This window comes from Drosophila yakuba, chromosome 3L, assembly GCF_016746365.2.
Source record: "Drosophila yakuba strain Tai18E2 chromosome 3L, Prin_Dyak_Tai18E2_2.1, whole genome shotgun sequence".
NCBI classification, from domain to species: domain Eukaryota; kingdom Metazoa; phylum Arthropoda; class Insecta; order Diptera; family Drosophilidae; genus Drosophila; species Drosophila yakuba.
The window spans coordinates 3,402,894-3,419,100 of NC_052529.2; the positions used below are offsets into that span (position 1 = coordinate 3,402,894).

Genomic DNA, 16,207 nt, shown 5'->3' on the forward strand with positions numbered 1-16,207 from the left:
GAAATGGCGGGCACTTTTGAATTGCCCATTTAAATATTGCGCCAAATAGTGTTGGTAAGTGCTTAAAACACTAAAAGTTATTTGATCTTACCTAATGTTAAAAAAGTTACACTTATTTGGTTAGCTTTGTGCTTTTACGTTTTGATTTTAGTATTTTATTTATTTTATTATTTAAAGTATTTATTATATTGTTTAATTTAATTTTGTAAATTAGTTATGTTTTGTGTTTAGTTCCAACTCGCTGGTTTGGCCACATGCCCGCCCACTTGTTTGAGCGCCACTCGTTGATTTCGCTGTAGCGAGTGGCAACAGCTGATCGCAATTAGATAATAGTATAGAATAGTGTTCCTCAAAATCAACATGGCTCTGAGATATGTGGCCCAGTCATGCAGATCCTTGCTGCAACGTGGCGATCGTCCGTTGTCCTGGACCCGTACCCTCGCCCATTATCCCGTCAACGATGCCATGTTCGGTCTCGATGAGGATCGCCAAAAGCTGCGGGAAGTTGCATTCAATTTCTTTCAGAAGGAACTGGCGCCCTTGGCCAAGGAAATCGACAAACTGGATAATTTCAAGTAGTATAATGCATCATAAATATCCCAATTAGCTTTAAATAAATATTATTTTCTAGGGACCTGCGCCCTTTCTGGAAGAAACTGGGTGATCTCGGTTTTTTGGGCATCACTGCGGAGCCCGATTTTGGTGGCACTGGGGGCAGCTACTTAGACCACTGCATCATCATGGAGGAATTCTCCCGGTAAGATATATCTATATAGTATATATGTATAAAATGATCTTCATAAACCTTACTTTTCCAGTGCCGCTGGGGGCGTAGCCTTATCCTACGGAGCACACTCCAATCTGTGCATCAATCAGTTGACCAAGAACGCCACCCTCGAGCAGAAGGAGAAGTATCTTCCCAAACTGTGCAGTGGCGAGCACGTTGGCGGACTGGCCATGTCCGAACCGGGCGCTGGATCCGATGTAGTCTCCATGAAGCTGCGTGCCGAGCGCAAAGGAGACTACTATGTCCTCAACGGATCTAAGTTCTGGATCACAAATGGTTCTGATGCAGATACTTTGATAGTCTATGCCAGGACAGGCGGCAGTGATGTACCGGACAAGCATGGCATTACCGCTTTTATTGTCGAGACCGCCTGGGAAGGCTTCAGTGTGGCCCAAAAGCTGGACAAGCTGGGCATGCGAGGTAGCAGCACGTGTGAACTGGTCTTCCAGGATCTGAAGGTGCCGGCCAAGAACATTCTGGGCCAGGAAAACAAGGGCGTATATGTGCTTATGTCGGGATTGGACTTTGAACGACTAGTGCTGGCCGCCGGACCCGTGGGTCTGATGCAGGCCGCCTGCGACGTGGCTTTCGACTATGCTCACCAGCGTAAGCAGATGAATAAGTTGATTGGAGAGTTCCAGCTGCTGCAAGGAAAGATGGCGGATATGTACACCTCACTGAGTGCGTGCAGAAGCTATTTGTACACGGTGGCCAGAGCCTGTGACGCGGGCAATCGCAGTCCCAAAGATTGCGCTGGCGTTATTCTCTACACCGCCGAGAAGGCCACCAAGGTGGCTCTCGATGCCATTCAGATCCTCGGTGGCAATGGCTACATTAACGAGAATCCCACTGGTCGCATCCTGCGAGATGCTAAGCTATACGAGATCGGTGCTGGAACCTCCGAGATCAGACGCTGGCTGATTGGTCGCCAGCTCAACCAGGAGTACAAGTAAAGAGAATACCTTCTCTTTTTCCAATGTAACCCAGAATTTCGCATTTATTGTATGACAACTGTGGCAATGACGTGGACCAACTCTACTACTCGACAGACTTAATATTGCATTTATTTTTGAAGATTTATAAAATCTGTATGTTTTATCAATGTTTATATGTGCCTTAATAAAAGAAGTAAAACTTTGTAACCATTATGTTAAAATATTGTTTTTTATTAATTTACAAAAAATACACAATTAAAATATGCAACTGCATACACGACTCGCACACGTACGTATATACAAAGAGAAATAAAAATTATTGATTACATCGAATAAAATTCACAACTATAGAACATAGATTGGTGAAAAACCAGAGGTTTCTTACGTTAGAAAATAATATTTCATGTTTAGTGCACAGTAATAAATTGCATCGAAATAACAACAAAGTGAAGAACCAAATTTGTTTGTGTTACGCTTATTAGAGGTTAATTGTAATTTCGTTGAATTTGAAGAAGGTTGCCTAAATCGGATTCGCACATCTCGTATCAATATATATTGGCAATTGAATGGCAAATAAACACGTAGAACACAGATTTACGAAAACATAGAAACTTGATTAGCAATATTAGGTTGTTAATATTAGGCTGATTATATGGTATGGGTAGAGGCATATAGATGTAGTTTCGCTAGTGGCTAATTACAATTAATATTAAATTATTTCTATTAGTATGTTTATGGGTGTGTAAATGTTAAAAGCACTTTTGGCAATCATCAACATGCTCATCACCAAGCTAGAACATTTACTTAAGCAACTAGAATTGCATCAATTGGAGCGCTCAATCCAATCGAAAACTATGCTTTTCCGTCTTGGTCTCCGATCGCGATTCCGTTGTTGTGGTGAAGGACTTGCGCTCCATCACTCGCTGGGTCATCGAGGTGAGTCGCTCCGAGCCCTGGTCAACAATGCTGATCTTGCCGCCATCGGTGTTAAGGGTCATCTGCGAGAAACTTGACTCCAATGGCTTGACCGCTCCAAGTTCACTGCTGCTGCTGGTGGTATTGTTGGCTGACTTGTCGAAGTTACGCGTCTCATATCTGCAATTTACCAACAGAATTAGCAAGAGGAAACAATTAAGAAAAGGGTTCAATCCCACCTGGACGTGTATCCCTCGTAGTTTTGACCTGGATAGCCATTTCCTCCCGTAAGCTGTACTACGCCGCCCTGACCGAATGTCTTGTCATGCAGATCCTGCACACAGGCCGCCAGATTCCGGTTTGCAGTGGGCTTCTTTGGCACCGCCGGTGGAGATGAGTTTAGCGTTTTAATGCTGGACGACTCATAACTTTGCTGGTAGTTTGTGTTAGTGGGTGTGCCTGAGGTGGTGGGTGCAGAGTTTAGGCCATTGCTGCCGCCAGGACTGCCTGGATAGGGCCTGGGCACGGCATTGGCTGTTAGCTTGGGATTAGGGCGGAAACTGTGACCCGATGTGGCGGTTTGCATGTTAGAAATGGTCGTAGACAGTGGTGGCGGTGGTGGTGGGAAGTCTCCATTGGGATCGTCCATCGGTGGGTAGTTGGACGGCGGTGGAGACACCGCTCCTGGGTGATGGAAGTGCTGCGGCTGCGGACTGGCGTAGTTGTAGTGATGCTTCTGCTGCTGGCCACCGGACAAGTAGCTTGGCGAACTGGGCAGCTCGCTGGAACCGTAGTAACCGCTGCGACCCAAAGTCTGTTATGGTTAGAGGTTAGAAGAGAGAAAAGAAATACTGCCGGTTAGATTGGTTAAGTGTTAGATTGACTGCCCACACCAAATTATAATTAGACTACTTGAAACAAACTGGTGCCTCAATTTAGCCATCTATCTCAATGCCAATTTCATTTGCTCGTGCTTTCAAAGACTAATACAAAATATAACAATGTGGAGAAAAGATAAACGTGTTTCATACATTGTTCTGGCTTCTATAGGCGTACTCGGTGTCACTTTCGTCTGTGGTGAATCCCTGAGCGTTCTTCGCGTAGCGCTGCGCGTGGCGTACATTCTTCAGAAGCTGTCGGGCCTCCTCCAGTTCCTTTTCCTTGCGCAGCACGGCGGAACGAGCGTTGATTTCCTGCGTCATGCCGTTGACCATCGATGTGTTGATCGTAAGCGAGCGCTCCTCCTCCACTTCCAGGCCCTGTTGGGCAGAGTGCACCAGGTTGTCTGTGGACTTGATCACAGCATTGCCAGCGGCCTGGAGACGGCGACCAGCCTCAGAGTTTGGATTCGACTTCACCTTGCAGGCAATCAGCAGCTGGGCCGTGGAAGCGGCAACCTGCTTGGCTGTAGAAATCAGCATCACCTCGGTGCCCACGCCGCGCACCAGGTTTTGGGCTGCCTCCACCAGGCTGTGAGTAGCGGCGGCCACAAGTCGTGCGGCCGAAATGAGGCCCTCCGACCACTGGCCATCGTCGGAGCTCGTTAGCGGACGTCGAGCCACCTTGCCCGTGTCGATGAGCTCACGCTGAGCAGCGTTTGCAGCACGCACCAAGGCAGCAGATGCTCCCATTATGCCCTTGGCGGCCTCCAAGATCATTTCGTCAAACTTCATGTTTTCGTCGAGTTCAATCTGTGTGGCAGAGAAAGCAAAGATGACATATTATTACGTGCTGACTTAAGGCAAATAGGAACAGAACAATCACCAATGGGGTTTTAGTCAAGATCTTGAGCTGAGTGTTTTAGTAGATTGGCGAGGGTCACAGTAATAATATGTTTGATTCCTGGGTGAACTTTTGAATGAAACAACCAAGAATATCAAACATATCTCACTGGAACCATCAATTAGTTCGTTTTGAAGGGCTAGTTAGGGATAATCAAGCACCGCTTATAAACTAGGATAAGTTTTCAGTTATATCACTATAGTTAGTTGTCATTCACCATTTAAATTAGCTTTGAATATGTAAGAGAAAGTAAAGACCCACCTTGACATCGGCCTGACGACGAGGACGCAGTGAAGCCAATTTCTTGGCGGCAGCATCGATGGAGGCAGCAGCGCCCAACAGCTCGTTCTCCGCAATGACCGTGGGATCCTCGGGATCAATCCAATCGGAGCCCTTGAGCAGCCTGGCCATGGCCACCAGATCGGTGACGCACTTGGCAACGCGACGCGACAAGTGCATGCGATCGTCGGCACTGCAATTGTGCAGGATACCACTGAGCAGATCGCGGTACGATTCTCCGACAGCAGTTCCCGCCTCCAGAGTGCGTGTTCTTAGCTCCTCCGTTTCGGCACAGTTCCAGGCCACGGATCGGCAGACGATTAGCATTTCAGAAATGGCACGGCGTCCCAGGTTGGCTGCAGATACAATATCAGTTTGCAAATTGGAGGTTCCGGCAGCAACAGCCTTGGCAGTGGCAGCCGTCACATTCATGGTCACTCGGATCAGATCCTCGGGTCCCACCTGGGTGTTGCCAACTGGTGGGGGAGTGTGCATGGCCTGAAGGAATGCAAATCAAGCTGTTTAAATAAGTTATTCACAAATAGTTTTTGTAAACTTACCCGAATCTCCTGTGAGATGGCTTCCACGGTGGCCTCCATGGCACGAGTACCGCGAGTGTGCTCATCCTCGACAGCCTTCACAGTCTTCAGCAGTGAGGACACATTCAGCACCATTACCTATTTGTTTGCGAATGTAAATAAGTTTTTTGGGAGCAGAGCAGAGATGTGGCGGTTAATGTTTGGTCAGTAAAGAAGTGGTTTGAAAAGATTTGCTTATCAATAGGAGGATGACTACGATTACAAACTACTCTACCACTACATTTGATATTCTACTGCTACTACAACATTCTAATTGGCTTTGGCACTCTTACAAATCAATATAAAACTAAAATGTAGAAAAATAATATTCCATTTGTTTTTTATTATACGCATAAGTAATAAGAATTAGTTTCAAAAATGACTTGGTAACATTCAAAAGAGATAAATGGGAACTTCTAGGCGCCAGGTAAGCGTTTTTTAAATAAAAATTTAAAAATTGTTTGCTGCATAAGAGGACTTTAATTCTCATTGCTCTGCCCAGCACTTAAAAGTTCTCTTACAATCAGATTAAATTCAATTTCTCGAGTGGCGAAATTATGTTTCATTGTGCAATGTAATGCAGAGTAAGTAGAATTTAGTCCCAGAATTTCAGTTGGCCTTGATGTTGATGCTGCTGCTGCCGAGGAGGTTGTGGCTGCCACTTCGCATTTGAGATTGTGGGTTAGTTTTTGAATGGCCATTGTGGGCAGCTGTTTGGCAAACATCTTGAAGCGTCTGCTCGGCGTTATTTTGGTTCGATTTCGTTATATTGTTCGATTTGTACATACATATGTATATGCGGATGAATGGAGATTTTGGTTTGATATCGATTTGATAGCAGATTGTTTTCCACAGCGAGCGCAGCGCATGAAGAGAAGGAGGAGCGTGGAGCGGTTTGAATTCGATTTGCATTTTTGTACAGTTCATGAGTGTATTTTTTTTTGTTTTTTTTCGGTTTGTGTGTGTGGGAAAAAAAGAAGAGCAGATACGTCGAAGGCACAAAGAATTAGCAAAACGAAAAAATACATCAATTTATGGATTTTCCCATTTGGTTTTCTTTTTACAAACGTTGGAAGTGGTGGGTGGTAGGAAGTAGGTGGGTAGGTGGGTTGCTGGGCGTTTGGAAGAGGGTGGGTGTTCGGATAGGTGGGTGGTTGGGGTGCCTCGGTGGTTGGGAGAGCGCAGCAAGCAGCAGCAGAGCCGGAAGGGATGGTACTGGCATGACCACGGTGTTAGAGCTGGGCAAGAAGGGTGGTTGAGTAGCCGGGCGAGAAATCTCTTGTTTGATGCCGTTGCCGCCAGGGAATTAATGCAAGTAGTGGGCTTTTCATGGGTGCGTTCGGTTAAACATTGATAACATTAATAACATTAAAGAAACGACAACACAGAGCAGAAGCTTTGAAGGGAGCAGTATGCAAGAGAGACGCCTTTTTAAATCTTTTGCATTCAAAAAATCAGACAGCAGCAGGGGGTCTCTTTCAGTTAAGTATTCCAAATATACACAGATACATTTATGAGCGGGTGTTGGGATTCCCCTTTTTTTTTAAGTGTATGAGTAGATGAGTGCCAAAGCCATTTGATGTTTATTCATGTTGAATTTTCAATATGCCACAAACAACATTTATGTATGCGCGTTACATATTTTGCGTGGAAAAGAATAAATGATTACAAAAATAAAGATGAATTACATTCTTAAGAATCCGTCCATTAAGTATTCCAATACTTCAGTCTTAATTTCCTTATTGTCATTCAAGTCCCATTCAAAATTTGATGATAAACCAATTGATACAGTTTAGGATCACAAACCATAACCACTTAAAGTCAGTTACAATTTTGTGAGTGAGGATAAGAAACTAGAGCAGCATAATTCCCTTAACTGCATAATTGAAAGATACATGTTTTGAATAGTTAACAATCAGTTAAGGGAATTACCCTACAGCTACTAAAAGCCACAACAACGAAAGCTTATTAGCAAGAGTTTAAAAAACTACGTAAGATCAAGAGAAAGAGAGTAAGAGAGAAAGACAGGGGGAATCGAGTGGGACAGGTGCGACTTACCCTGGCGCTCTCCTTAAGATCCTGCATGGAGGGATCGTTGATGGACTTGCCGGAGGCCAACTTAGTGCAGTTTATCAAATCGCCAAGTGCCGAGGCCACATCCTTGACGGCGTTGATGACCATGACCTGGGAATCGGGTTGCGCCGATCCCAGCGAGCAGGCTCCTCGCTTCACTGCCTCCGCCAGTTGAGCTAAATTAGCAAAATTCAGTTTATTAGTAAGCAGGCGTCGTTATATTTTCTTTAAATTGCACTCACTTATGGTTGAGACAGCATTCTGAGCGGCGTTGGCTAGCTGATCCTGAGTTCCAGCCGCTCCAGTCACCAGAACCTTGGTGTCCTCCACCAAAGCCTTTGCCGTTTGCAGTATGTGCTCGCGGTGATCGGCAAAGCTTCCATCTCCATCCGAATGCAAAGTTCCCGCGGTAGCGAACATAATGGTTGTATCCAGGTCTCCAATGATGCCGGATACCGTGTGGGCAGCATTAATGCACGCCTGAGTTCCACGCGATCCCGCCTGCAAGGCCGCCAGCACCTGGGCCACCTTTTCGGACACCTCCCGAGCGCTGCGGGCAATTTCTTTCTGGGCGCCCACATCGTTAGGTCGTGCTCCGCCTGCCGACGACTGAATCATAGAGCTCACTGATCGGCCCAAATCAACGACCGTGGTGCGTATACGCATTGCTACATCCGGCGAGGAAGTGGTGGTACTTGCTCCAACGGAGTCCTGAGTCAACTGTTGATAGTTTTGTGTCATGTCCACGGCGAGTTGAGGTAGAGCCGATGGTTCAACGCTGCTCTTGGCGTTCATCTCATTGGCCAGACTTGCGATTTCCTTGGCTCGCGCCACCATTCGCGTCTGGTAATCAACAAAGGTATCCGAGTACGAGGCGTTCAGCAGGGACTGCCGCTTATCGGTCAATCGGGTGATGGAACGGTTCACCTGCTCCATCAGTCCAGTCACGATGCCCGTTTCTGCGTTGATCTTCTCCACGGTTTGCTGCAGCTCCTGAATGGCCTCCCTTGTGCCATCGATAGCGTCATCCAGTCGTGGATGGGCATGAGTGGCACGGGGATTGCCAGCCGAATCCTTGGCCGATTGGACCAGAGTAATGGCACTCTCCACCACCGAACGGGTCTGCTGAATTAGCGACATTTGCTGTTGGCTGTGCACAATGTGGGTGCAGGCTCCAATTGCTCCATTAACCATGGGCACCACATAACGTGATATTTCGCCCACAGCATGACCAAGTTGTTCAGCATTGTTCTTGCCGGCCACACGAATTGGTTCCAGTTTATCAATAAGCTCGGAAGCAGAGTTCATCGTCTGGCCACTGAATCCGTGCAAGTTGTTATCGCGGCGCTGACTGAGACCCTGTGCATTAACGGCAAGGGCACAGCTGTCCAATTCCCGGGTGCATGTGCCCAGGGTGTGGAGCACCTGCTCGCACTGTGCCTGTCCAGGTGCCTTGTCGCGAATGTTGTCCACCAATCGTTTTACCGACTCCGAAACCGGGGTGGAGTGCATCGAGAGTTGTTGCCACACTGGCGGATTATCAGGGGTTAGGGCCAGTGACTTGGCAGCCTTGACCATCTCCACAACACCATCGATTACACCGCGACCCGCTTGAATGACTGGCTCCTGGGCTTTTCTGCCCTCCGCAGATATCTTGGCCGGCACTGAGCTGAACTCTGAACTCGAGGCATACTGGCGTACAGCCTTGACAGCTTCCAGTAAAGGATCAACCAGACGCTCTCGACTGCCGCCGGACGGCTGCTCCTCTATAGCCTTGATAGCCTGCACCAAGTCCGAAGTGGCCGTGGCCACCTGCTTAGCAAGCACAATAAACTCGTTCTTGGCCACTGGGTTCGATGTGTTCATCGAGGCCTGACGGCAAATGGAGCACAGGTAACTGGTGTGCTTGGCAATCACCGTGAGGGCAGAAATCATTTGCGGCTTGGTAGACTGCTGGCTGCTCACAATGTCGCAGTGCTGACGGATTCCCTGGTAGGCCCAAGTCAGCTGGGCTTGGTCTATGATTCCTGGTCTTCCTGCTACACTTGAGGGATGCGAAACTCCAATCAGATAGGCGGCCTGCGATGAGCTCTCAATCAATCCCTGAATGGAGTCGTTAACGTTATTCACCGATTGACTGAACTCCACATGCTGCGACTGCTTGGCATTGTTAATCATCTCGGAAATGGCATAGCCAAGGTTTCTCGACTTTCCAGTGGCCTGTTCTACGCAATCAAAGTAACCCAACTCGTTGATAGGCTCATGAGGATAGTCCAACATCAGTCGCAAGGCTTCAATGTTCCGCATAGCATTGTCGCACTCCTTTTGTCCGGGTGCGGACTGGATGCTGGCATCAACCAACTGATTGATACTCTCGGTAACACCTCGGGCAGCGGCATGCAGCAGATTCTTGGCATTAGGCTGACCGGGATCGGCGGCAATTGACTTGGCCGTCGAGAGCAGAGAGCACGATTGAGTGGAGACGTGTCTAAGGGAGTCTATCATGTGGGAGCGCACCTCCTCTTCCTGCGTTTGACCGGCCATTTCCATGCTGACGGACAAAAGATCCCGGTAGTTGGCCGCAAAGTTTTGGCTACTCTCGGCCAGCAAAGCTGGGGAAGAATACGACACAACAATCTCACCGCCAGCGCTGCTCAACTGCTCGGCCACTTGCTTAAGTTCCGACTGCAGAGTGGCATATGGACGGCTTGAAGGTGGGAATTCGCTCATTGATAGGATCTCACTCAATTCGCTGACATTCCTCAAAGCCACATCCACTTCCCGCTGTCCGGGAATGCAGTCCACGGTGGCGGAAAGTGCTCCGGTAACCTCTCGTCCAGCTTGGGTCAAAGCTTCCGGGTTGGATGCTCCCTGCAAAGTGCGTTGGGCCTGCTCAATGAGTCGCGCCGAGCTGGTAACCACATCATCTGCACAGTCGATGATTGCGGGATTCTGAGTTGTGGCCGCCACTCCATGTACACTCCTGGTGAAATCTCCCAATGCCAGAGCAGTGTCCCGTCCGGCAGCTCCAGCGTAGCTGCGCTGATTGTGCAGCACAGAGGAGAGCAGTTGGCTCAAGGCGATTCCCACGTTCTTAGCGGATTTCCTTAGCTCATCGGCTGTATTCTCCACAGTTTGTCCTGGCAACGGGCGCAACTGTCCAGCGATAGCAGCCTGACGTGTATCGTCCAACACGTCGTGCAGTTTGCGCACCTCCTCTAGGGCTGACTCCAGTTCCTGGCCACCACAGGCATCACGAGCACGCTGTGCCACCGAATGTAGCTCCGAGACACATTGTCCCAAGTGCAAGGCACCCTTGGATAGTTGGGTAGCCGATGGAATATCGGTGACAGTGGGCTGTAGAGCTCTCGACGATTTCGACACCTGCAAAGCAGGTTCAACGAACTGTTCCGCCGCCTCGATGAGATTTAGCTGGGCATTAGGATCATCGGGTTGCGCACGAGTTGTTTTTAACGAGGTGACCAGTCGAGGGATAGTGTCCGCCACTCGCTTGCAATCCTGCAGAAGGGTCTCCTTAGTCTGATGGTCTTGGCTGTGCTGCACAGCGTTTTGGGCCGCCGAGATGCACTGGGTAGCTGCTGAGGCTGCTTGCTTCGAACAGAACTCCAGGCGCTGGATAAGTCCACGCTTCATCGCAGGCGTGTTAGCCGCAGTAGTGGTAATCTCCCGAAGTTCCTCCGCTGCCTTACGCAAAGCGTTTTGGTTATCCGAATCATGTGGGTTGGATGAGCAGAGACGAGCGGCCTCTACCAACTTGGCAGTGGCATCAGCTAGCTGTTTGGCGGCGGATAACAGATGACGCTTCATGTCTGCATCCTGTTGCTGATCCGCCTCGCCCTTGATGCTCTGGATAAGCTGGGCAGTGGTTTGACCAAGGGTACGCGCATGGCGCACCATCTCCTGGGGATCGTGGGTAGATACCAGGATATCAGTGCCGATTATCACATTCTCCACGGGACTTAGTTCGGTGCTGGTGCGATTGGCATGCTCCCTGGAGCTCAGCTTCACGTGCTCCAACATATCAGTAAGGCTCTTGGACACATCACGGGCAGCTGCTAGGAGATCGGCCTTTAGCTTGGGGTCATTGCTGGCTTCATTGCACACTTCGCACAAAGAGTTGACGGCTCTGGCCACATTTTGGGCAGCAGCTTCCAGCTGCTCACGACAGGCAGCATTGTGGAGCGTTGGTGCCACCACCTTGGCACAAGCCACCAATTGACTGGTAGCCAGGGCACATTGACTGGCAGCTCCAATCACACGATTCCTGGCCTGTTCATCCTCACAGCTGGCGGCGATGTTCTTAGCACGCAGCACAAGGGCAGCAGTGGTGTTGGCCACCGCCTTGGCCAAGGCCAGAAGCATGTCGTGGAGATCACGGTTCTCGGGAACCTCTTCCTCGGCAATAGTGCTGAGTACATGCGTTGTAGCCTCGCCCACTCGACTGGCTGCATTGATCAGATGCTGTGGCGGCTCCTTGCTCTCGGGTTCGGCTGCCTTGAGGAGATCGCTGAAGGCACTGCACAAGTTGCGGGCGGCCTCCAGCAGTTGGTCACCATTCGTGTCGTTCTCCATTAATGCGGCAATAAGGCGCACCTCCTTGGTCACCTCTGGAATTGTTTGGGCGATCTGGGAGACCGATGCCGATATGGCTTCCGTATCCACTTCATCCGGATGAGAGGCGGTTATAATTTGGGCAGTGGCAGCGCTCATAGTGGCCACATGACTGCTAACCGCCTGCTTGGAAGTGTCTAGGGTGTTCTCACGCCATTCAATGGAGCGCAAGTCGCTGCCCAGCTCTTGGATGGGTGCCTGTAAGGTAACGAAACTGGGCATTAGATAACAAATACTTTAGGGATGTCAATTATCTTACCCTAGTGCGCAGCTCCTCGTCAGCGCGAATGAGGACATCCTGGCCAGCGGAAATGTAACCCAGCAGAGCTCGCTGTGGCTCCGTCAGATTTACAGAACTAATGCGAACTTCCTTAGTCTGAAGTAACATATTTCAAAAGAAAAAATTAGTATCTGCATTTGAAGAAACTCTCTCCAGCTGAATGCATACTTTGTAAAACATTGGATGACCACTGGCTTTATTTAGAGATTGCAGCATGTCAGGAGAAAGGAATTAGAGAAATGATTCATGTTAGTTTGCTTTAGATGAGGTGGGATTATGGTCTCGTGGTTCAGATTTAGTTGTTAGGCTGGTGTTACAAGTTTGTGCAGTGGCAACTTAAGCGAAATGCGTGTGATAAATAAATAAATGGCTGAGTGTAAGTAAGTGGAGTTATTAAAGAATGTTTGTTGGTTTTGGGATGGGGGGTGTGGACTACTCACCGAGGGCGGCTGGTGGGCATGGTTCACCTGGCCGACGAAGGCACCGTACTGCACGGTCTGCACTTCATTCTCCATATAAGAGCGCTCGCCTATTGTTCGATTCGTAGGGCGGAATTCAGAGGGGATTGATAAAAGAAATAAAAATATAAATTAGCATTTACAAGATAAGCAATTAAAAATAACAAAAAGCAGAAAGCTAAAATATATTACACACTGTCGAACCTTAAGTATAATTTTACAGGTTTATTCTCAAATTTTTTCTCTTCTGGTTTTGTAAGAAAGATCTTTGGACTTTTAATAATAAGCTTTTACGTAAAATGATCAGTTTTTGTAAAAACCATCTTCAGAATGTACTAATGTGAAATATAACATCGACATTCAAACTCATAATTATTAACTAAAGATAGTGCTTTACATAAAACTTACCATCATAAGGACGCATAATGCCTGGATGAGCCAAGCTCTCCACATTTAGTTGTTCCATACTATTCGTTTCGTGTTGCAAGAAGGTGGCTCTATAATGTAAATCGAAAAAAAGATTACAAATCTGTATTACTCACACAAAGCCGCTTCACTTACTTGGATGGTGCCACTGACTCTTCCACCATTGTGGATCCCTCATCGCCTTCAATACCGAAATGATCCTTAGTCTGTTTCTTCTTAATAATAATGTCGATGTAGCCAGCAATAAGCTGGACAATCTGCTCGGCCTCCGTCGTCTGCACCGAGTAGTATTGATTGGCGTAGTCGCCAAAGTCCAGGGTGAAGGTGTTTGGCGAGGCGCCCCAACGTCGTACTGTTGTCAAGGGCCATGAGATCAAGATCTCTTTGGTGTGCTCGTCCAGGCGCAGCACCGAATCCTTGGTCACTCCCAGCAGACGGGGAACCAGCTTGTTTTTGCCATTCATCTTCTCCTTGACCAAGAAGAAGGTCACACCGTAGGTGGGCAACTCCCGGGCGGTCTTAGTGTACAGGACTTTGGCGTCGATTTCAGATAGATCCGCATGCTTTCGGTGCTCCGAAAAGATTTTCTTCTCGATTCCCTTGGTGCGCACATAAGACTGAGGCAGGAAGTCCTTCAAGCTAAAGATAACATTTAGTTTAGATGATGTAATGGACATTGGGGAAATCTTTCACTCACTCTAAAAATCCGGTCTTGTGCTTGGCCTCATTATGCGGTCCAAATTGAATATGCACTTGGATGCCAGCAAACTCGCAAGCTGAAGAAATGATAATTATTAAAAGCAGTTCCTTGGTGGCGTTAACCAAGAGACCCACCTTTGTCTTGGGTAACTGGATGCGTTCCATCCAGAATGGCATCCCTGGCTTGGACATACAGCAAATTCAATTGCACAGGGTCTCGAGAATCGATGTTCTGGTCCGAGAAGAAAAAGCGCCGACGGAGCAAAACAGTTTCTGCCTCATCTATGCCCTGCTCCCTCAAGGTGCGACTCACATCCACCCAGTTCACTGAAAGTAAAACCCCATTGTAGCAATAGACTTTTTCTAGATTAAAATAGTAACTTACTTTCATCGTCCGTCTTCAGTTTTTTGCGCAAACTCTCCATTTTGGCATCCCGATCCTTCTCCATAATCTTGCGCTTGAGGGTTAGCGTGCCGAACTTGTTGTCCGGCAGATTCTCATTCTGCGCCTCATTGTCCTCGCGCACCAATCCGTATTCCTCATGATTGGTGATGCCGATCTTTGTGCAGATGACCACCATGAGCTGCGACACTGGCTGGGAGTCATCCACCAGAATGGTCTTTACAGCGCCATCCAACATACGAACACGCAGGGTTCGCGTCTTGCGGCGATACTCCAGCGTGTCCTGGTTGTGCAGTATGTAGTATCCCAGGGTGCGTCCCGGTTCCAACCAAACTCCCTGCTGGTTCTGCTCGTCAGAGATAAACAGGCCATATTCGCTGGCTGTAATACAAATGGATAATATTTTATTAAAAAATAGGATTTGTTGTGAAATTAGTCTGCACATACGTTGTCCTTGCACTGCCTCGGCGAACTTATCGCGAATGACCTTGCAGGCATCGAAGACTGTGGTGTTGGGCTGGAACTGTATGGTCTTGGTCACCCGACCACCCTCCAGTTGGATGCGCAGCGATAGTGTGGACATCGTGGCGTTTTCCTCGCTGTTTCACTGCGACTTCCGCTGCTCCTTTTCTTTTACTTCTTTCTCCTCCGCCTCGTCGTCGTTTCCTTGGGCGAACTTCCAAGGAAGTGGAAAATGCAATGGGCACTGCAAAAAAGGAAATATTTAAGTTAAAGAGCACATTTGACTGGGTGGATAAAACTGTATAAATATATTGCTATAATCTTCTTCCGCTACTGCAATAATAAGGGGGATAGATTTTTCTTTTTTATGTGTGAAAAAATTGGTTGTTTCTGTGTCCCAGAAAAATAGGCTAAGATAAACCAATTTCCCTATTTTATTTGTTTTCAAGTTAATTGGAGTCAAAAGAATAAGCTGAAAGTTTAGTTTATGACAATGATTAAGTTCAACTCGACTTGAATGTTATTGGGTGTTGTTAGCCCACATTTGAATATACTAATTTCCTAATGAATTACACTTAAGAGGACAAACTAAAAGTGGAAAACAGACACCAGAAAATCCGAAACCCGGAACCATCGGCCGAGACCGAAACCAAAACTGAAACCACCCCCAAAGCGCAAGGATATCTTCCGGTGAAACGGGCAGGGGCGATGGCGGTGGCAGCCACCACCCAAAGCGCAGACGGCCGATAAAATTGCTGATGAAAATCTTCTCCAGAAGCACTCGCACACACATAAAGGCATTAAATGTTCACACACACACACACACAAACACACAGAAACACACGCACACACAGGAAAGAGGGCAACGCAGGACACTTGAGTTCAGACCAAATCAAAGACTGAAAACCCAGGCTCTTTGTAGTGTATCCTTATGGGGTAGCAAAGTAAGCCCACTCTGGTGACTTCTCCAACTCTCTCTCTTTACGCCTCGTTCTCTCCATGATTAGGCTTTGGATTTTAAGCCAAGTTCCCTTATAAATGCCACATTCTCCATCCCCGAAAGGCCGGAGTAATTGATTTTCTGTCGCCCGCTTTTTGATCCTGCCCACGTTCAGAGACAAAAGCTGCCTAAGTGTGTCAGAGTTCGGGTGGAAAAAAAACGCTACCATTATTGTTTTCTCTAGCATGTGAAAATCAATAATTTACACAAATGTTTTGTTATTTTCTTCTTTTTTTTTTACCCCCTGTGTGTGTGTGGGAGAACACACACAACACACAGAGAGAGAGACCAAGAGGAAGCACTTGAAATTTCCGGCAGACGACACACACAATATCACGCACAAACTTTCACAATTACTTTTTGTAGGAGGACAACGACGACGGGACGAGGATATCGGTTCCATATGGCGACTGTGGATGGCACCGCTTGTCGGCATCCTGCATCCAACTGGAGTGGCACGTCTGCTCTCCACGGAATCTGGCACGAAAGTGATGAAAA

General features: G+C 47.7%; 2 protein-coding genes across 8 annotated transcripts in view; one reads left to right on the forward strand and one right to left on the reverse strand.

Annotated features, from left to right (window-relative positions):
• Positions 1 to 299: 299 nt before the first annotated feature.
• LOC6532696 (isovaleryl-CoA dehydrogenase, mitochondrial) lies at positions 300 to 1,943 on the forward strand. Its single transcript, XM_002093402.4, has 3 exons — positions 300 to 575; positions 632 to 757; positions 819 to 1,943. The coding sequence occupies exons 1-3, from the start codon at positions 361 to 363 to the stop codon at positions 1,738 to 1,740; spliced, it is 1,263 nt and encodes a 420-aa protein (XP_002093438.1). The 5' UTR covers positions 300 to 360; the 3' UTR covers positions 1,741 to 1,943.
• Positions 1,754 to 16,207, reverse strand: part of LOC6532697 (talin-2) — a 29,775-nt gene continuing 15,321 nt past the window's right edge. For 3 of the 7 annotated variants that reach the window (XM_015194056.3, XM_015194057.3, XM_002093403.4), the window contains 15 exons: positions 14,695 to 14,953; positions 14,230 to 14,628; positions 13,980 to 14,171; positions 13,843 to 13,921; positions 13,281 to 13,784; positions 13,128 to 13,216; positions 12,702 to 12,790; positions 12,241 to 12,357; positions 7,592 to 12,179; positions 7,335 to 7,525; positions 5,259 to 5,375; positions 4,681 to 5,196; positions 3,669 to 4,328; positions 2,877 to 3,451; positions 1,754 to 2,817 (listed from right to left, as the gene is read on the reverse strand). In XM_015194056.3, coding sequence (XP_015049542.1) covers positions 2,559 to 2,817; positions 2,877 to 3,451; positions 3,669 to 4,328; positions 4,681 to 5,196; positions 5,259 to 5,375; positions 7,335 to 7,525; positions 7,592 to 12,179; positions 12,241 to 12,357; positions 12,702 to 12,790; positions 13,128 to 13,216; positions 13,281 to 13,784; positions 13,843 to 13,921; positions 13,980 to 14,171; positions 14,230 to 14,628; positions 14,695 to 14,830 — 8,511 coding nt within the window. In that variant the 5' untranslated portion in view covers positions 14,831 to 14,953 and the 3' untranslated portion in view covers positions 1,754 to 2,558. Of the gene's footprint in view, positions 2,818 to 2,876; positions 3,452 to 3,668; positions 4,329 to 4,680; positions 5,197 to 5,258; positions 5,376 to 5,599; positions 6,012 to 7,334; positions 7,526 to 7,591; positions 12,180 to 12,240; positions 12,358 to 12,429; positions 12,456 to 12,701; positions 12,791 to 13,127; positions 13,217 to 13,280; positions 13,785 to 13,842; positions 13,922 to 13,979; positions 14,172 to 14,229; positions 14,629 to 14,694; positions 14,954 to 16,066; positions 16,193 to 16,207 lie in introns of those variants that run through there. The other 4 variants (XM_039373848.2, XM_015194055.3, XM_015194059.3 and 1 more) reach the window with 4 other exon arrangements.